Source organism: Drosophila montana, unplaced genomic scaffold (assembly GCF_035044405.1).
Source record: "Drosophila montana isolate Dmon_TW-CO22-7 unplaced genomic scaffold, ASM3504440v1 contig_3733_1, whole genome shotgun sequence".
NCBI classification, from domain to species: Eukaryota; Metazoa; Arthropoda; class Insecta; order Diptera; family Drosophilidae; genus Drosophila; species Drosophila montana.
Window position 1 is genome coordinate 6,715,024 of NW_026998620.1, and position 22,254 is coordinate 6,737,277.

The following is a 22,254-nucleotide window of genomic DNA, read 5'->3' on the forward strand; positions in this document are numbered from 1 at the left end:
GCATTTGACACATCGTCTGTCAAAATAATTGTACAACAATAACAAATGTGCGGTATAATAAAATAAAATTTGTTATTGCTCGTAGCCAGCACAAACATAATGTTGTTTGTTGTAATCAACACCCGCCGCGCGTTGAGTTCAAGAAGCGCAGCCATTAAGTGTGCATGACATTAAATTAGCGCAGCAATCAAGCACTGTGAGTAACAACAAACCAGAAGAGAGGGCGCACAACAAAATAAGCCCTCTAATCAAATTAAGAGGAAGAACAACAGTAGCTATAACTCGGACAGAAGTGAAACTCACATTAGTTACAGCGCATGATTTTTATAATATGTTTGGACGGTCAAAAGTTCTTGAGATTCGGACATGCAGACAAGTCACACATTTTATAACTTATGAAATAATAAATTTTGAACGGTTAAATAATGTTAGGGCATCAAATCTAATAATATAAACAGGACACGCTCCAGTCACAGGCAATAACTCACAAATAAAAGAAAACTGCAGACTTGTTATGCAACATTGTGTGGGCTCTGCCCTATCCTAGCGGTGACTATATTCACTTTATGGTGCAACTTGTGTTATGTGAGTATCTGAAGCCAAAGGAAAAGAGTCTATAGTTTTTATTTATATTTATATTTATTTTTAGTTGCTGCTAGAACCATATTTGTTATTTTCATTTAAGTATTTATATTACTTTAGGCTAGAATATTTATTTGAAAATTCATAAAAACGATTAAAAGGGCAAATTATTAAATTTGTATTACCTTATCAAGAATAGAAAAGTGTTCTTTAAATTTGTTAGTCTTTTGTGAGTGTAAACAAGTTAGTGTTGAATTTTGTATTCCCTGTAAATTGTTGTTGTTGTCAACAGATGTACACGAATGCAGCTCTTGGCATTGAATGTTGGCATCTTGGACTTTTCAATATGACAATTCTTAATATTCTGATGCCGACTGCAAGTGGTTTGTGCAACTTTTTCTGCCGTCCAGTTGGCGACTGTTCCAAAGACGGCAGACACTGTGAGTCCGACTGTCATAAAGCTGCACGTTTTAGCTACAGTTGGAGAATCTCAACAATTTTAAAAGTGTGCATTTATGCCAAGTGGCATCTGCGACGGCGTCGGGCGGCCACGGCCTCGGCCTCAGCCTCAGTTGGAGTTGGAGTTGGAGTTGGAGTTGATGTTGTCGTTCACCGGTTTCCTCCCTGTCGGCAGTGCGTTTATTAATTAGCAGCCAGCCCGATCCCGACACACACACAAACACACGCAAAATCTGTGATTTAACTGACACACAGACTAAGAGGAACGCACACTAGTATATGTATTTTTTTCAATTAAAAATCACAAACAGCGTTTCAATCGTCTCGTCTGTTGTAAACAACCAGGAAAAAGAAATTTTTTAAAAGGCCGGCAACAGGTTCGCCTCATTGGCGACAGTTGTAACTCCTGTTAGCTTGTTTGGATTTATGTCCGGCCAGCGGCGAGGGTGTGGCCGTTGTTGGTCGCTAATTTACCATTGAAATGTTTATTATTAAATGCCAACATTTATTTGTCTGGCATGGAAAAGGAAAACTGTAGAGCTTGGGTTACCAACATAACAGTTAGGGTTAATATTTTGGCCTGCCGCCTGCTCATCCTAAGTCCGCAGCTCCTTCTGTTCAGCTAATACTTCTTATAAAGGCAGCTGCTTCCGTTCATATAGACGCACCCATTCTTGTGATTTAATCCGGCGCAACTAATAAGCCACAAAATGCGGACTTAAATCCTTTTTTTGTTGCTCGCCCTCAGCTGGAAGCTGCTACCTTAATTTAAGGCCAAGATGCTCGGTCGATAAATCAAGACAATAACCAGAATACGCCCCGCGCGCACACATTGCGTGGCCACACCTTGAAAAAATAAGCAAAAGGATTAAATTTTTCTTTACAGCTATAGAGCAAGAAGGGCAACCGAAATCCAAGTGCGTGCATACTCCTTCTTAATTGTTTTCAGGATCAAATCCTTTCCGCTGCCTACACACATGGCCACAAAGAACAGGAGACAAGACAAGCAGCCCAGCGTACTGCTCTAAGGCAATGCCAATAACAATCTCGAAGGTGTGTGCGTCGGCATGCAGCATCTTTTTTTCTCATCCCTTTCCTTTTTCTAAAAAAACGCCGCCTGCTCTAATTCAGCCAACCCCAACCCCTGGACGGGTCGGAATTCACGCGCGCATGCGCTTCAACAATGTCGGGGGACTATCATCATCGTCTTGGCACTTAAGCCCAAAGCCGAAGACGAGGCAGTACCCTCGAGGAGCCGCCTGCGCCAGCCATTCATCTGGCAGCCAGCTCTCAGTCTATTTTCGTAGCAGCTATTTTTCGAAAATTAAAATGTCTACTCCTACTATTTGTCTGCGCGGGTACCTACTCCGGCCTCTTTTTTAATGCAGCCCATAAGCTACAACTATCTATCACATTCTGCCGGCCGCGTTCCTACCTCTGGCGATGATGAATGTGCGCGTTCGGCGTCTCTAATTCAATTTATCTTAGACAAGACAAAGTCACCATTGGCGCATGGCTCTTAATGGATATAATGCTGCTCACTCAGCCCATTGCGTCTACGAAAGCAAACTTTGTATAAAGTGAGCGCCAGCTGTCCTTCAATTGTTTTTTATTCGATTGATGTCCTTGTCAAGGCCTAAAAACCGCGCGCTGATGCGGAAAGTAGAAAGCATCAGCATAACTACCACTATCTAGGTGGAAAATGTTTTTGATTTTTGTTTTACAGATCGCTAAAGGACGTAATTTGAGATTCAAAATTGTTAGGCTACTAGAACAACTAAAAGCCAAGCTTGGACTAGTTTTGTTAAAAATCAAAAAAGTTGCTTATACAAGAACTTAACATAGTGACATAGAACATAGGGTTCTGATACTAATAAGATGTTGCGTATATGTGGGAAGCATAGTGCAACTTATAAATGCAGATGATATAGGGTATCGATCCTGCCAACAAAAAGACGGACCTCATGGAAACAGATAGACGGACATGACAATAATAATTCGGTTGTTGATATAAAAGAAGAAAATGTGTACTTTATGGGATAGGCGTTACACATTTAATATCAGGAAGTTATCGAAAAAGTAAAATTTTCTGGATCTGGGTATACTAAACGAAAATCTGCATACCAAAATAATATCTTAGAAAAGTAAAGGAATTAAAAATCGATATAGAAGGGAAACGGGGGATGTGAATTGAGCATGATTTGCGTATGGTATAAGGAAATCTATATTACACATTTAAATATTTCGTTTCTTGTATTCCTTGAGAAAAAATGGCTGGATCGACTCTGATATTGATGCTCATCAAGCATATTTAATGGGTTCACAGTATAAAAATAAGTTTAAAACATTCATAATATTCATATTCATAATTTTGAGCATCAATAATTTAAAAATGCAATTGTATTTTTTGGACGCTCTGAGGCCATTTTGTGAAGAAAAAAAACTATACTCTTTTGAGAACAAAATATTATAATTATTACTGTAAAGTGATTTATTTTATTAGATTTGTCATGAGTTAACAATTTTCAATATAAGCTGTGGCCAGTAAATGCTATTAACAACAACTGCATCATCACATGAGGGCTTTGCTCCTTTTTTATTAGCTCGCAATGGAATTGTTAAAGTTAATCGAGTGTTCCGGCGCCGCGTTCTCCATGCGTTGTCGGACTAGGCGCACGACTTGTGGCCGGACTGCTTCCTGGGGGTGTGGCATCTGGACTGCGCCCAAGCGGCACAAGCAGCGGCCCCATTGGCCGGCGTGCCCGTGGTGCGCCGCGTGAACCACGACTAACAGGCGTCGCTGTCTTGGAGCGGGGACGTCCTGGTCCGCGCTTGGCCATCGAAGTGCTCGGTGTGCCCATTGTGCTGACGAGACCGCTAAGAGTGGGATTTATTTCTGCAAAAGAAACGTTTTGTGAGTGGACAACAAAGTCTTGCAGTATTCCGATTTGAATAATCTTAGTTAATGTTAATGCGTGTTACAGTTGGACATGCTACGAAGTGCTCTCCACTCAAATACGAATGCAAATTAGCTTGAGGAAGGAATGGCAACATTGTCACTAATGCCACTGGCGCTTGAGCCAGCACGTTCTCTCCGAGTCCTGCCAGATCCGCATTTTTCATTTTGCTTACAATGTTGCATACTTTGGGGCGCATCGATTGTGGTTATTTTAATTGCCGGCACACGGCCGAGCCCAGCCCGGCAACAATGTCCTGCACAGAGCACACTCCATCGTGGTTAAGTCGCATTTATGCAACTGTGCATTTAAATACCCTCACATGTAGCTGTAAGGAGCGTGTGCTATGCTGGCGTATTCATTTAGAAAACAGACATATATACATTTCATGAAATACATTTTCCTGCAATCACTTATTGTTTGTGATGTTAAATAATTTGTTTGTATTTAGAAATACAAAAAAGCTTACAATTATATTATTAAAAATTCATTTAAATCATTTTATAAAAGAAAATCAGAAGATTTGTACGCTCCCAAACTTTATCTTTACTTCAATCTTGGAATCTGCGAATCTTCAATCGGTTGTTATCAGGATTTGGTAGTCAGTATATGGTATCTCATAGTCGATCAATTCACTTTCCTCTGTTGTATTTCCGTTTGCGATTATGTCTCCGTTTGGAGGAAGAGAGTTAATAACTGTTACGTGTTGTCTGGCACTGCCCACAGCATTCGCATTGCCCTTATACCCCTGTACACACACTCGCACACATACACGTATTACACCAGCATCATTTTGGTCTGCGTCTGAGCGTTTAAGCCGATTTATGCAATTAACATTTGTTGTGCAAATTTGGCATGTGCGCCATCGTGTTTCTAACTGAAAACTCGCATTGAAATTGCGAAATTGTTAACAATTTTCTACGAAAATCGACTGCTGTTTGCATTAATTTCAGGCTTTAAATCTGAACAGCTGTTTGCAAAATGCAGCTAATTGCTGTTAATAGCGATGAACATCGTTGTAAATGATCAGGAATCAATATGAGTCTGCACAACAAATCAAACGTGCCCGGGAAAGAAGCTGAAGCATTAAAATTTAGCTAATTGAATTGCTTTCCAAAATATAAGCATTGAATATGGGCGAAAATCTGGGCAGAAGTCTTGAAAAACTGTTTGTGTAGCGTTTTTAAGATTTATATATAAGCTAGCGGGAATACCCCGTTCTTGGCAGTGTCACGTTTAAAATATATTCCCTAAAAGATATTTGAAAATGAGTTTGATACCGATCGAACGGTAAACAACAACTTTCATACGACCGTTTTCCGCCCCTTTACCACTGTTGCGGGTGAAATTTCCCAAATCGCTGAAACACGTGTTTATTAAGTTCTTCTGTAGAGCTTTAAAAATAAGTTTGAAGCAAATCGGACAAAACTTAAAACTTCACCAAATAAATCTTTGAATCGCACTTTTCTTCGAGGACGCTTTGATTTTGCGAAAAATGTGAAACAATTCTCAAATGATTTTTTACATAGATTCTTGGAAATGAATTTGAGCACGAAATGTCACTTACAAAATCTTTGACCACATTTCCACCAAGGAGAAATCCATTTTTCAAAAAGTGTGGAACACTTTTCAAATGAATCCGTCCAAATATTTTTGAAATTGAGTTTGAGGACGATCGGATGGTAAACAACAAATTGTGCGTTGATCACCAATCAGTCAGTCAGTCAGTCAGTTTTATATATAGAGATAGAAGGAAAGCGTAGTTCACACTCTGAATCCATTTGAAAATCGTACAAACAGCTCGATTCATTACGCATACGATAGCAGCTTTACGAAGGTGCTAAACTTGTAAAGATTTACAGTACAAATTCTGAGAAATAAAAAATATGTTAAAAATATTTACATAAATCATTTAAGGAAGCTAGCATTGTATACCGTATAATTTCCGGAACCCCAAACTACTCGAGAGCAACTGCAGGCACTTTGGAAGTACTCGACATGCTGAGTAGTCACAGTATCGATTGCGCCTGGGGCTGTTTCTGTTTGTACATCAGCGATAATGCAGCCAGATGCAAATCTTTGAACAAATATTTGGCCTGACTGCGTGAAGGGGCGAGAACGCAATATTTAAGTAAAAAGGGGAGCAGGAAATGCCATTGAATCTGATAATGATATAATGAAAATGGTTTGTGCTGCGCCAAAATTGTCACGTACTACAAGTGAAATTTCCATCCTCGAAAAATGCGGGCAGCCAAAAGCGAAAAGAGTCGAGAAAAAAGGGGCAGGGACCACAAAGCGCCACTCAAGTGTGCCCAATTGTTAAGAGAGTGGCAGCATACTCACACACACACAGAAACACACAGACACATACATATGTAAGCAGATATGCATGTAAAGAGGCAGCGATAAACGTGATTATGTCGGCGATTAGCGACAAGTGACACTCGAGTCCATATAAACAGGGTAGGGTACCAGGAAGCTGATCAATAAAATGCCGCTGGCTGCACTTACCTTCCTCGTGTGCTGGCAGGGGCAGGCCACTTGCAGTCTCGCCGCCGCCTGTTTCCTGCTGTGGTAACGGCGATGTGGTCGTTGCAGTCGCAGTCGCCATCAACGCTCCAACCGCTGGCGATGTCGGTGTCGGCACGCGCTGCAACGATCCATGGCCACCGCCGCGTCTTGTGCTGCCACGTGGTCGTCCGCGCTTCGTGCCGCGCGGGTGGTGCCGCCGCCGCATCGACATGCTGCCAAAATCGCCCAGGAAGTCTGCAAAAAGAATTATGGGTTTTATTGATTAATTGGGGTAATTTCTTTTCTTTTTTTTTTTGTTGGTTTACTATAATGTCTTTTGCGGTTCCGGTTAAACAGCTGGCACAAAGCAACCACCAGTAAAACACATAAGAAAAAAGGAGAGAAAACAAAACGTATAATTTAATGCCGTCATATTGTTACAATTTAACAGCACATCCTAATTTATGCTCCAAAAATGCATTTCGGCGCCAGTAAATTATCCGCCTTGACTGGAAGTCTCTATTTAGAAAAACAGTTGTTACTGTTATGAGTACTCATTTTTGGATATACAACATTCTAAGACTTTCAAAGTCCGAATTGGTTATATAATGAAATCAATGAATTATGGCAATGATAAACTCGGTTATATCTCATTTTTAATTCCGGATTGGGATTAATTCCTAGGTAGAGACTATTTAACGTTTTCCAAGGAAATCAGAATACTATTGTCTAACTTGATATTTTGGACGGAAAAATGATAATTTCTTTTTTTTTTTGCATGTGGACATTAAGTTTTACGTTTACACAGATATCGATTATTACATAAACAACTGTGTTGTGCCCTAATCAAATTTTTTCTACCATTTAATAAAGTCAGCTTATTCTAAAACAAAACGTTGCTATGCGATAAAAATGATTAATTTCTATTATTTTGATGGGTCAAAACGTACCCGAGGTTAAAGGGTTACAATGGTTTGTGCAAATATATGTTGAGCAGGACGAGAAGCTGTGCCGATCTGGCCATGTGTGACTTTTTATATATCCTTATCTATTTGCATATCGATCATTTTCGATTTTTAGATATGGTGTTTTTACATAACTCGAAACCTATAAAATGTAAATACACCAAACTTAGTATATCTTTTCAGCTATAGTATATGTTCTCTCCCCTAAAATTGGAAGATACTTATTTTTCAACCGTTGTGAAGTCTACTATATTTTTGCCTTGAAATGTGTAATTTTTTTTATCATTATCAAAATTGGACCATATAAAATCTCATAAAGATCAATAATCACCCAAGTAAGCCGCAAATGAATTTCTTATAGCTTGGGACAATGGAAGGAAAAAGCACGGCACAAAAATTGTATATATCTTTTTGTTTAATTTGATCATAGTACAATTGTAGATATATAGTAGACACATGCCCCGTTTAATGAGAATATAACTTTTTTCTTCCGCTCTTTGTGACTTACTTTAAAATTCAATTATCACTCGTGTTGTATGGCTTGACATTTGTTCATCACTTTCTCCTCCCGAATCACCCACTCAGATGTCACCAGAGATATAGTAGCTGCCTACACGTTATGTGTGTCATGCCCATATTTGTATTAGCCTGTTACATTTTTTAGCCAGGGCGCAATCGCGTATCCCAGCCAAAGAGCCAGTCGAAACATTATGGTATCTCACAGGGTTCAAGAACAACAGGACAAGCAATTCGAATGCGAATACGAATGTGAATCTGAATCTAAATGTGAATGTGTGCATATATTATTTGTCTATTCCAGCTAAAAGAGGTTGAGTGTACATCATGTACATAGGTACGTATGGGAGACAATTTTTATTTGTTTGGTTTTCATGTTTTTCGGTATATCTCCCTTTTACTTTGCTTAACTTAAGTTAACTGTAAATTGAATAAATAAAACAAAGTCAACAAAGAATCCAAGAGACGGGCTTTAGTAGGCAACTCTCAGCAGCAACTACTGATGGCAACAATGTGCTTGTTGATTCTGTTGTTGTTACTCCATGTTGTTGTTGCTGTTGCTGTCGCAATGGCGACATTGCCTGGCGCTAGCTATTTTGGTATGCACCACAAGTGCAGCAACATCATCGCATTTCACAATCCCCAATCAACTTCATCATCAGCGCCCAGTCATGATCGACATAGTCTCGTCAGTCGACTGATCATCATAACCATCCACATCATCATCATCATTATCATCGCCATCATCATCATCATGGGATGCAGACAACAACAGTTGGTGCCATCAGTTGCTTGGCCCCTTTGCGGAGTTGTCTACAACTTTGGCAGCCAACTTGGGAAGTTTTTAATAAGAGGCTCTAGAACTCGATGCCAGCCTATCGCTTCGATTGTTGTTACACCTGCGCCAAAAGTCGAGAATGAGTGCCAAATTATTGAATCGCATGCCTGCCTGCCGGGCTGCCTGCCTGTCCGTCTGTCTGCCCTGTGGCACAAGTTTTATCAATAATATTCAATCCAAGGCAATCCTTTACCATACACAAACCCTGAATTGGTTTTATTATTTGGGCAATTCGTTATTTTGATTGCAGTAGCTGTTGCTGCTGCTATAGCCATGTATTTCGGTCAACTGTCGTTTGGCGACGTGGCATTGCGGTGAAAACCCAAAATTGTCTAAAGTTTCGCTTTTTACCATATTTCACTCGCCCAGTTATCAACTTTGTGCGGGGAAATGTTGTGAAAAATGAAAAATGAAGTACTCTGGGCAGTTGGTTGGTTAGTTCAGTTGCACTGGTTCCTCACCCGCACTTTATTGATTATTATTCAGGTCCGAAATATAGAATATTTATACGATAAGAACAGATTTAGGAATGTTTTATTATATATTAGTTATTATATTGTCCCTAAACAATTTTGGGATGAATGGTTGCATATTAGTTCTCCGAGCAAGTTTCTAATAGTTGAGCTCGTTTAAGATATTTTTAATAACAGAAATATTATCAAACAAAATATTTTTTATTAGGGCTATTCCTATGGGAGAAGTTTGATATAGTTGACTTATGCTTAAAATGTGGTCCATGTTTTACAGACAAAGTTGAAAAGCAACTGCTAAGCTTGGTCAAAATATCTTATAAATAACCAAAACCAAAGGGTTTAATAATTTTGTTACGAAATGTTGCGTACGCGCGTTGAAGGAGACTTCTCAGACCCCATCAAGTATATACTATGTGTTGATTAGCATCAATAGCCTAGTCAATATATCCATATCTGTCTGTCTGTTTCTATGCAAAATAGTCGCTTATGCTTAAAGCTTTAACATAAAACTTTTCGTAGGTTCCTTTTTTCTGTTGCAGGCTGCAAATATGTCTGAATCGACTTTGATCGGACTACTATATCATATAGCAATTATCGAAATAGTCGGTAAAAACTTAGATTCTTGTATAATCAACTCATTTTTGGCTTATCTTATATCTTAAGCAATCCCAGCATTTACGAGTTCTAACTTACTCCCTACATATGAGCAAAATTCTATTCAACATCGAATTTCTGTATTATGTAGCTGTATATCAGGAATCAGTTGAAAGACAATATTTTTCTGGAAACTGTTCCGTTTTTGATATTTTCATTTATTTATTTGTTTCTTATAAAGTTAAAGTTTCGTGTGTTTGTTATTAGACATTATGCAATTGTATTTGGCTGTTATGAAAGTTTGTACATAATGCACACTCAGCACGAAAGGGCGGGAAGAAGGCAAGACAAGATATTCGGACTTATGCAGACGCACAGCTATATATACAGACATACACACAAACACACACATATACAATCACTTATTTTTATAAGGTACTCTGTGTGTAAGGAAGAGCGCATATAATCGGATTTTACAAATCATTCATTCAATTATCTAATTGATTTGACTGATGATCATTTGTGAACCTTGATCCTAGCCCGGCCAGCTAAAGTCAATGTGACGCATGTTTGTTACGCTTGATAAACAGCAATTTGGAGCTGGCAGCCAGTCGGCGCAGAAGGTAACGAAGGAGGAAGAGGAGGAGGAGGAGCGAAGGCTATTGAAGCACAATGCCGTTCTCTGCGGCAGCTCACCTTTGACTGTGAGACTCTAATGCGCCTGCCATGACTAAGTGCATCTTGGGCTTGGGCAGATTTGGGCGCTTGGATTACTTATGTGACTTCTACTGTGGCTCCAGCTGTGGCCGTGGCTACTGTTTAAGCCGTTAAGGATATAAATTGCAATTTTTATCAGCGTGAAATTGTTAATTTTTTAGCGACTTTGCTTAGTCAGTTTACTGCAATTGAAGATTGCAAATTGTATTCGTAAATGAAGATAGTTTAAAACGTATAAGTGTTGAGGTTGGATATATACATTTTTTAATACAAGCCTAAAACTACACACAGTGAATTTTTTAGTACCGAAAAAGTGCCATATTGATTCACAAATTCACATATAGAAATACTCGAACTCTGGTCTGGACACGGGCTTCGAGAGGTAGATCAAGCGAATTTGGTGCAAGCGCCAGCCACGTGGTGTAAACTTCTTTCGTTTCGGTGGCGGCACTTCCAGTGGGGCCGGGGTCTTTTTTGGAATGGGACAATGCGGCGGATTTGGTGGCATTATGTGCGGCTTGGCCAAACTAAGGATACGAGCCGTGGGGCGCGCCTTGAGCGCGGACGGCCGCACTGGAAAGCGCAAAGTGGCCCAGAATTCGTCCTCTATATCGTCATTGGGAAAACAACAGGGTACAAAGGGTGGGGGAAATGGTCGACCTTTGTCGTGGTGTGGAGGCTGGCCCCATACAATGACCGGGGAATAGGCGTAGAATGGACGTTCGTACTCGTGCTTTGGAGTCATTTTACGCTCAAGTGGCTTGGACAACTTCTCCATGCTCTCTTCCAAGTCCTCCATATCCATTTTGCGTTTTTCACGGCCACAGGGCAAGTATTTTGCCGGGCAAGGAATAGGCACTTCGACCAGCGGAGGTTCCTTTGGCATTGCTTTTTCCAAAGCCCACGCAAAGAACTTTTTCCACTCCTTTTTTTTCATAGGTCCCGCCTTCTGCCAACGCGTCAGTTCGCGCTCCACTTTCGGTCTGCACCGCCTTATGGGTTGAGCATTGCGTTCGCACCACTCAACCCATGAAGGCGCCGGTTTGTCCTCTTCCTCAATCGTCTTCTTCTCATCCGTTTCGCCATCTTCATTGATGAAGCTCATTTTGACAAATCCGAGTTTTCAATTAAATAATAATGAATGAATAGAAATTAAAACTTTTAACTTCAGATTTAAAAATAAAATTTTTTTTTTCGCCTGTAAGCAGATGTTTTTTTCTAGAGGCTTATAGAAAGAATGAAAGGGTTCAAAGCTAGCCAGCTACACAACGCATGCTTTTAAAAAGTTTAAAACACTGACATTTACCTGGCTCTCGGCCGGCTATATTGGAAGTTTGAAGTTTCTAATGACAACCATTTCGTCATCTACTAGGATTGTTGCTTTAAAGAACATGCATCCACAACTCGTACATGCACAAAAGTTCTACATGCAAACTCTCAACCATTTGGAACTGATATCAATTGTTTCTGGTTATCGCAGCGAGATTTCTTAAGCATGCAGTCCGGCGTATACGAGTTGTCTAAAGTCTAAGTTGATATCTTTTGAATACATCTATTTTTCACTACTAAAAACATCACTTTTAGTTAAGCTTTTGACTGACTCCAGATCAAAGTTGGCAATGAAAAACTCAAACTGTTTTTACAAACAGAAAGGTAAAGGCCAGACAACCAACAATATAATTTGTATATATATTTGGGCCCTTTTTCAATTGGTATCTGTTTTAAGCGTTATGGTCTAGGATAATGTCGAAATATATTGGAGATAAATGAAATAAATTGCAAGCCTAATGAAAATCATACATAAAAATATAAAATAAGTCACCAAATCCAACCAAATGAAAACGAAAAGTTTTCGTCCGACTTTATATTATATGAAAAACTTGTCTGTATGTAAAATTGTAAAATTCTGATCTGTCACACAACCTTAACAGTAGCTAAAAAAGAAAATTGTTTAATCCAGGATTATATTTTCATCCGATAAGGAACACAACATTCGTATACTACTCTTATTGCCATGTAAATTAAAAATTAAAATACTCTCTGTGAAAAAAGTTGTGTGCTTCCAAAAACTATCGGTATCTGAAGATGTGTATAAAAATGTCAGAATATGACCGCAAATCCAAACCAAATATTTGACGATTGGATTTCTGGTGCTCCGGTATCTCTAAACTCAGATTACACATTTGTCTCATATTCGGATTTCTGATATTAATGTAAAGAAAAATAAATGTTTTTTAACCAAACCATTTGTAAAATATATATGGTCTGGATTAGTTTTTGCTGTTCTTTTTAAAACTAATTCGATTAAAGATACGATTCCTGGTTAATAAAACATTTAAATTGTGTGCTCGAGTCAGTTCGGTTCAAAACCGAATCCTTGAGCATTCATACCAGTAGCATTTCTTACAAATTCAGGATCTTATCACGAGATATCCCTTAAATATTTCAAATATTCAATTCAATTCAATTGAGTCTGTAATTATCAACGTTTAATTTTAACAAATGACTGCTAATGTGCCATGATCCAGTGAAGAACGATTTGCTGGAGGAATGAACGTATGCTTATATAGTTCATTCATCCATCAAATTGTAGTACACTGGTTTACTCGTTGGGCGACCACAATATTTACATAAACACCCCACTTGCATTGCAGGACCTATCAAATTGGGAAAGGAGAGATCTAGATCGGCCAGGACACGGGGATTCGGCAGAGAGAGAAACTCTAGGCGCATGAGATGTTCCCTCCATCGCTTTGCAGACATCTTCTTGCGCTTGGGTATCTGCTCATCCGTATTCGGCGGCAATGGACAATGTAGTTTAGGTGGATAGGTACGCGGCTTGGCCAGTTCAGCACATTTTTTCGAAGGCTTGGCTTTTAGTGCATTTCGGGAAATTTTGAAACGCATATTTGACCAGAAATTTATCTTCAGTTCTTCGTGCTGAAAACAGCACGGCACTTTCGGCTTCTCCGTGGGCCGTCCACGCTCTGGTTTCGCTGGTGGCCGATTGGAGAGCTGCGGCCGATACGCATGCTCCCTTTTGGGTGGCGCCGAATACTTCTCCCGTCTGTATTTCGGCTGACTCAGGTTTACGAGATTTTCTTGTATTTCACTTTTTCTATCCCTCTCGGCTTGCAATTCGGATGCAACACAAATAAAAACCAAAGGCGAAATCGGAGTCGATCGATCCGGTATCGGATTTGGCATCGGTGTCGGTGCTGCAGCCGACTTTGGTTCGGGTTGGTGCTGAAGTGGACGAGCATTTACCTTGGCCCATTTGTGAAAATCAATCCACTCTTGTCGATCCATTGGTCCAGGCTTTTGCCAACGCGTCGGTGGTTGGGGCATGTTGGGCACTGAGTATTTAAGTTTGGGCTTTGCATTACGTTCCGCCCACTCCTCCCAACGAGCCCATTTGCTGTCCATTTTACACAACAAATTTAGTGTGTCGTAGTGTGCCGAAAAAACTAATTTTTAATCAAATAAAATCGACAATTTTAAACAAATTTAGAAGGTCTGTACATTCGAACTATGTTTAAACTCGTTTGCATTTTGTTAAAAATACTGAATAAGCCAGTTGAGAAGGATATTAATTTGATGAAACATTTTAGTTACTCAAAGCATTTAACGCACGGATGGCTATATTTCTAAACAGAATGCGGGTAAGCACACAACCAAGTATTAAACAATAAAACCATGTATTCAATGCCAATTCAATTCAATCCACCCCGACGGGTGGAAAATGTTGGAATGCAAGGCAGTATGGAAATAAGTTCATCTTTCAACCTCTGACAACTGATTATTTCGTTTCCTGTAACACCAGCAACTCTACTTATAATCGATACATGCTAATTATATCCTTAATTCTTAAAAGGCCAGTTGTTTTTAGTTTTTGGCGAGTTGCTCTCAAGTACTTCTTTTTACAGCTCCAGAAATTCGAAAAGAACAGCTGCCTCCTCGTATCGAGGGTTGTATCATTAAGCAAATGTAGCGTAAAATTGCTTTTGTTTCCGCCGCCAGGGCCAGTCAATGGCATATGTGGTGTCAATTTCACACATGTTATGAGCACTCTGCGGTCGAGTGCGAGTTACGGCCGCACTCAGATTGATGACTTTGAACTTGGCGAGTTTGTCCTTAGAGGGACAGTTCCGGCAGTGGGCAGGCCAACAGGAAATGCTCAAGGGGTACAAGAAAAAACCTTAGGAATTATTAAAATTCTTCAAGCAACAAGACTGGCTACTACCACGAAAGCAAAAGCAATTCAATCCAAGCCAGGAAAAGCAGACAAAATCGTGGTATGACCAGGTTAGAAACTGGCGACAACAAATCATGACAACGGTAACCAACAAACAGCCAACGACAACAGCAACAAGAACAACAATGACAACGGCGACGGTGGCGACATGAAGGCAACGTTGTTGCATTCTGCTAGCGGCGGCGGCGGCGGCGATGCACATCATCAAATGCAACACGCGGCAGCATGGATGATAATGAAGATGGGCGACAATGCCAACGGGCCAGAAGACGACAAAAACAACAACAACGACAACGACGACGACGACAACAACGACGACGACGACAACGTTAGAAAGGTACTCGCACAATCACAAGGCAAAAAGTGCGATCAATTGCAATGCGCACCGAATTTCAATTGGGCATCGACCGACCAGAGACCAGAAACCGAAGACCGAAGACCAAGAAGCAACGGTCAAAGCTTCAGTAATGGATGGCCATGGCATTCGGGAAATACTTACAGCTGCTATTGATGATAAAACAGCACCAAGTACGAGTACGAGTACGAGTACTACCAGTACCAGTGCCAGACCAGTTCGGGCAGCGATCACTTGACAAGCAGTTGGACAATCGACCACAAAAGGAATTGGGTTATGACCTCGAATGCGTGTCGCCAACATGGATTTGCGATACTCCTCCGATGCAGTGCGTCGTGATTGAGCCGTTTACATTGTGTTTAAATGTGGGCGCATAATATACGGGACTAGGTTCAAACATTTATAAATTCCAGGTGTTTATTTTTACATAAAATGCCATCTATCTATGGCCAACAAATAAAACATGAATAACATTGACCATATTAAACGGGAATCCAATTTATAATATTGCGATGATTCCAAAACTCTTTTGAACAGGTAAATCTTTTCGTAGAAATTGTGCAACTATTTGTTGGAAATGCAGATATACCGAATATCAGTTTTATATCTTCAGAGTGGTGGAACTTAAATGTTCTATAGGTTCGGAGATGACATCTTCAATTTATTATTATATTTTGCCGGACTTTATACTTTACAGGAATTGGCTATACGAAAAAGTATCGCGAATTAAGATCTAAAATTCAATTTATGTTAGATTGACCGCAATTTATGCGGAAGCGTCCAGCTTATTTCGAATATCGGAGACGGATACTTTGAAAACTATGTTCATTCATGAAAATCTCATCTATATTACAATTCATATTAGTCTATGACCCATTATTTCAATAGCAAAAGACTAGAATTAATCTCTCAACAATCTGTGGGGCAGCCCTTTACTTAAGACATTCTGTTTAGACATTTCTTGCCGAACTTTAAAACCTCAACCAATCGACTTTAATTAATGTTTTGCTTAAAACCAATTTTGGAAAATTAACTAATCATTATACAAACGGCATTGCTTCACTTTTTCTGCGGATAGACAAAATTCTCGAATTTAAATTAGATATACTCGCATATTCACAGCACAGCAATTCCAAAAGCAAATTCTTCTGAATTCATAATTCATTTACGCTTGAATGTTATTCATTTACTTTTTTGTGCATGACTTTTTGTTGGAATACTTCAAATATAAATATGATTAACCAATTTAAGTCAAAACCACTTTAATTATAAAGTTTTAAATCAAATAGACAAGTGGCGACTGCGACTGCCAATCTGATCCGTGATCCATCTACACACACTCACTGGTATTCGTGGAAACGAGTCTTTGCGAGTTTGTGCTGGGTGCTGCCCGGGCACGTACTCGCTCTGGGCGCTATGGGGGCCAATAAGGTGTAAATTTATGCGCCAGCGCCAGTTAAGAAAATCAGAAAATCAACAACAATAAAACTACAACAACAATTGTGAACAACCATTAGCAAACGAGCCTATGCAATTTATTGTTAATTCTTATAAAAGCTCAACAAAACGCACATTTTTCGTATTCCTTGTGATTGGCATTTGAGAAGTTTTTTTTTTTGGCTCTAGTCTTTCTATACCCTTGTAAAGTGTGTTATAACTTTGTCATGTAATGTGTAACGCATAGAAGGAGACATCTCCGGATCTGTTAAGTATCTCTGTCTGTCTATCTAGCAAATAAGTCTCTCAACTTTACTTATGTCAGAATCGGCAGGATCGGCCCACTATATCATATATCTGTCGCAGAAAATGAAAGTCTTGCTTGCTCCGAATAAGACCTAGCTTTGTTTTAAGTTTTAAGCTAAGTTTTACATATAAATACATCTTATCAACAAGGAAAAAATATATCTTATCTACCGTAGAAACGATCGGTCAAAATTCTAGTGCTTGTCAATTTTAAACTGACCGAGATTAGTTCTTTTATGAAAAACTATTTTGGTTTTCAAGACATTTAAGCTAAACTCGGTTTACTAGTTTCCACGTATGCGGTATGCCTACAAGGGTATATAATATTCGGTCTGTCGACCATAAACAGTTTTTCTTGTTTTTATTTATTTTTCTTCACATGCAATCGAAGCGCATTTTGTAATTATTTGTTAGCTGTGTGAATTTTTGTGGCCAATCAGCGTTTTTGTTCGCAGTTTTGATTTGCTGCCAAGATTTCAACGTTATTGTATCTCATGGCTAACGTGTATTCTATGAGATACATTTTTTCTTTTCGATATTTCTGCTGATTTTGTAGTTGAAATTGTTGTTGTTGATATTATTGTTGCCGTTGTCATGTTCTTTGGGAGTTTTGCACCTTGTTTACAACTGTTTCTTTAATTATTTATATGTATCACAAGCAGCACTGACAAAGTGGACAAGGATCTATGATAAATCTAATGAATAATGAATACTGGCTGGCTGTGTCACATTTTTCGAATGGGCGGTGCCTCAATAGTATCTGCTGATTCGCTAATTGACTCTTTGGGAAAGTATCTTTCACAATCAAATCGACAGCAGTTGGCACGCGTCCGTTTGAAAATGAAATGTTTTAAATGAAAATCAATTAAAAAATTGTTTCCTCGGCTTTATTACACAATGCCAGCATTAAAATGGAATTGCAATTTGAATGCCTCGCGCGTTACAGCTACTACCAACTACTTGGCAACCTAACTAACTAACCGACCGGATGATTTGTGGACTACCTCCTGTATTGTAAAATTAGCCCACATTTCAAGCGACGTTGCCGGAAAAATGGGAAAAAATTGTTTACAACCTCAGAAACAGCAAATAGCGCAAAAATGCAGCGGAGAAGCGAGAAACATTAAAAAATCCTGCCGCATAAAATTAACTGTGGTTAAATGTGCCATAGACAGAGGAAAACGAAACACTGATAAATCCAATGTTATGTACTGCATCAAGTGCTTGACAATGGAATGCAGTTAAGTAAAACATGCTCGTAAAGCAAATGTTTTAACTTTTAAGTAGTGTCGAGTGCGTGAGGCACGCTTAATTGGATGAACTCGCGGATAGGGTTGAGCAAAAACTGGAGGAAGTGGTATAATTGTATAAATACAATTGGAATGAAAATAATTTAAGAGAATTCCTCATTATAATTTGCTAATTACATTACTAGCAATTAAACAATTTCGATATCTTTAAACTTTTAAGCTTGTTCAGTTATACAAAATAATTTTGAACTCTCTTCAATGTCACGGTATCAAATAATTAACAGTTCATCCAACAATTTATGTACAATTAAATTTTATAAATTGAAAATTTTGATAAAATAAAACAATTATAAAATGTATTAGGTAAATTTTAGTAAATTTGTAAAACTCGTTTCTATTGAATTTTCACGATTTTTGAAATTTTATTCTTCAGATTGGTTGAATTTTCAAAAGCATCGTCTGACCTTGTTTTCACTTACGTTCAAAATAATTGCGAAAAAAACAGCTTTACAGTAAATCTAATCTAGATCACCAAATAGTAAAAGATATTTTAATTTAAAATTGTATTGTTTAAAGTTACGGGAAATACGTTAATGTCGCCTATTATGACAGTTTCTCATTATGGGTCATAATAAACAGTGAAAAAATGTCTAGTAAAAAGTTACGAAATCAAGAAAGAGAGAAAAGAAAACTTGAAACTGCAAATGTAGCTACAATTTATGTAGCCACAACACGTGAAGCCATTGATTAAATTAGATGTTTCCATTTGCCAAGCCCTGCAGAGCCGCAAGCAAAAACCAAAGAAATGGCATATAAAAAATATTTATGAGCACCTCGTTTTTTGTGGCATTTTAATGCATAAGCCAAGCAAACAAGTAACAGCCAAATCAATAGGCCGAAAAACACAAACAGCCAACAACTGTGCGACTGTCTAACTGACTAACTGGCTGGCTGGCTGACTGACAAGCGAGCTCCATTGGGGAACATAATCAACTGGCAGCAACAATTTCCAGGCAACGAGTGATATTAAATTGGGTTGCGTACGTGTATAGCAAATGCTTAACAAAAACGGTGGCCAATACAAATGACAACGTTATCAACGACAGCCAGTAACAAAGGCAAAAACAACAGCCACAAGTAAAAATGTTACAGTTACGCCTACTCGACTAGTAAATACCCAGTACCCAGTGAAGTGTGATCAAATCAAATATTTAAGTGTTATGAGCGATCTTTAAACTTATTTCATAGAGCTTTAGCTGAAGATCATAAGTTGGAACTGGAGCCCAGCATAAGCAGAACACATGCACTTGAATAAAAGAGAAAATTCAAAGAAAATCCAGCCCCGGCAAAAAATATACTACACATTTGTATATGAATAAATGTGTACGTCGAACAGCTTCTTGAAGCTTAAGGCGTTTATTTTTTTGACCAATTGTGTAACTTTTATTGAGGTTGGTTAAGCTTAATTACTTTTAAATAATTGTATAGGCAGTTTGCGATATGGGTGAGATTAGCTGCGATGTCTAAATAATGCTCAATATTTGACGTAGCTAATTTTCGGTCTTTATGCCTTCTTTTCACGGCTTCACCTAAACATAAATAAAAAATTCTTTACTTGCAGGCCCACGAATTAGCTGAACTGTGTATGGTATTTGAAAACGAAAATAATACCCATACCAAATTTGATATGTTTGCATATACATTTAACCAGCTAGTATATTAGACATTTATGCCCACTTTGTTTGAATACAGGGTATGTCAATGATTACGATAGGGAAAATTAGTTGCGTTTGCTCCAGCTATTCCGTGAATCGAATTGGAAACCCATCTGTGAGGCAGTTAGCCAGGCAAATAGTTAGGCGGTCTTGCAAATGGCCAAGCTAGCCGACAGGTTACATTCGGCATACTGCTGCTGCTGTTGTTGTTGTTGCTGTTGCTGTTGTCCAGCAAATTTGGCTTTAACAACGGGTCGAATCAGTTGACGTTGCACTTGTCGCGATTGAACATCAGTTTGTTTCCTTTTTTCTTTTTTTTTTTTGCTACGCCGTGTTGCCTACTTTTCAACGTCTCTTGTACATTCGATTTGTTAATTGTTAAACAAATTTGAAATTAAGCAACATTTTTTCGAATGCAAATCGAATGCATGCGTTTTTTTAGGCTGGCCAGCAAGCTGCAATCACGGATTTATGTTGCACATCCCACATATAATTGGCAACTCATAACATAACAAACAGGCCAAGTTGTTTGGGCCAACTTGTTTAGCTGGTAGACCACATTCTGCGATGCACATGCTGTCTCGCTCTGTGCGCCTTAGCAATCGCTCGTTATTGCCAAATAGTTTGAATTATTAATTATAAAGTGATTGGAATATGTTAAGAATTTGAGCATATGATGTAACATATGCAGACCGCAAATCTACGAAGGCGTCGAACATTGGACGTTGCTGCTCATTAGCAAAAGGTGGGGCAAGTTAACAAGGGGATACTTTAGTACAAGCTGAACTTATTGAAAATGGCCAAAAAGGGTATAATGATTTTGTACAAATGGATGTAACAGGCAGAACGAAGCATTTTCGTACCCATAAAGTAAAATTATAGGGTCATGGTATTCAGCCAGGTCCGTGCATCCGACTATAAAAGCTAAAGAATGAACATTTTGAACGTAGGTCCTCATATGCCCGCGCACATCAATTATATTTCAAATAATCTATACTTGTATGCAATCGATAAAAGTCTATTTCCAAATATTGTTTTGAACGCCAAACACTTTTCGCTTTTCGTTTCTTGAAAAGTGGCTATCCATTCCAGCAAAATCAAATAAATAAACATTTCAATTACAACTACTGCCACATTTTTAAGAATAATAAGATCTGTTTATACAGATAAGCTTTGCATTATCTGCTGTTCAGCTAAATCCAACCTTTAAATAGGTCTTAAAATATAAAAGTATGTTCTGATGTTGTTATCAATTCTATGGTTATTTTTTTCATAAGGTAATCATTATTTTAATGATATGTTTAAATTGTAACTCATGGTACTTACTCATTGATTCTGTTTGGGATATCGCTGTCGGACTATCGCCATCCACTACCAAAGCCTCATTATCGGAATCGTCGTCAAGTTGAAGCTGCTGATGCTGTTGCAGCTGTGGTTGTTTCTGCACACGCATCGCACCGGGCACATAAGTCTCTTGGCTGATTTGGTTATTGCTGTCAGTGCCGGCGCTGGATGAGGAGGAGGCAATGGCTACGTCAATAGAGATCTCGTCCACCTCCTGTTTGATGCGCTTGGCAGTTGAGCTGCATCGGTCTCCATCTTCTTCGTTTGCCGGAATCGTAATGCCGCCCATATTAGCCTCCTAAGACAAATATAATAAAAATGTGTTTAATTCCTGATGTAGCAATAAAAACAATTAGCATTTTTATGAGCAACGGAAATAAGATAACGAATATCGTCTCGTTGTCTATTCGTTTCGGTGCGACCCACCCTAACCAACTGGTCCAAAAAATGTTTCACTTATAATTTATGCCAGTGCCCGATCTTGTTTTTGTTGTTCTTCATGTTGTTCTTTCATTTGTGTAGCATTAAAATAATTCATGCCAAACTGCGACTTGAGTTATTGCCTAGTGCTGTCGGGTTGGTCAGCTCCTGAGTAGGACGCTATAAAATTTTTGGCTTTAGTCAAAATGGGGCCGGGAATGCTTTACCCACTGGGGAGAAGACCAAAATGGCTATGCTTCAGGGCGTAACACGGCACTAGGGTAAATGTAAAAAAATTAGCATAAAATTTGCACAGATTTCGATAGCAATTATCTAGATAGGCAGCACAGTAGCAGCTTTTACTGTGAGCAGTGCTATAGGCGTTTTAAATATACATATAATGTAACTCCTCTGACCCAGCTCTGCCCGGGCAAAGCTTTTGATTGCTTTTCACCACTTGCACTTGTACATATTGATTTATTGCAGCTGAGTTTAATATTAAAGCTTTGAAAACGATTTTCAGCTTGGACATTTACACATTCGGTAACACACAATTCCAT

General features: G+C 38.8%; 3 protein-coding genes across 3 annotated transcripts in view; all 3 read right to left on the bottom strand.

The window, feature by feature from the left end:
- Positions 1-3,506: 3,506 nt before the first annotated feature.
- Positions 3,507-22,254, bottom strand: part of Ino80 (chromatin-remodeling ATPase INO80) — a 43,547-nt gene continuing 24,799 nt past the window's right edge. The window contains exons 13-15 of the mRNA XM_064693163.1: positions 21,257-21,572; positions 6,510-6,764; positions 3,507-3,937 (exon numbers count right to left, since the gene is read on the bottom strand). Of these exons, the coding sequence (XP_064549233.1) occupies positions 3,666-3,937; positions 6,510-6,764; positions 21,257-21,572 (843 nt within the window). The 3' untranslated portion in view covers positions 3,507-3,665. The remainder of the gene's footprint in view (positions 3,938-6,509; positions 6,765-21,256; positions 21,573-22,254) is intronic.
- Positions 10,854-11,858, bottom strand: LOC135435908 (uncharacterized). Its single transcript, XM_064693165.1, has one exon. The coding sequence runs from the start codon at positions 11,715-11,717 to the stop codon at positions 10,947-10,949; it is 771 nt and encodes a 256-aa protein (XP_064549235.1). The 5' UTR covers positions 11,718-11,858; the 3' UTR covers positions 10,854-10,946.
- LOC135435907 (uncharacterized) lies at positions 13,070-14,219 on the bottom strand. The gene has a single exon (XM_064693164.1). The coding sequence runs from the start codon at positions 14,036-14,038 to the stop codon at positions 13,184-13,186; it is 855 nt and encodes a 284-aa protein (XP_064549234.1). The 5' UTR covers positions 14,039-14,219; the 3' UTR covers positions 13,070-13,183.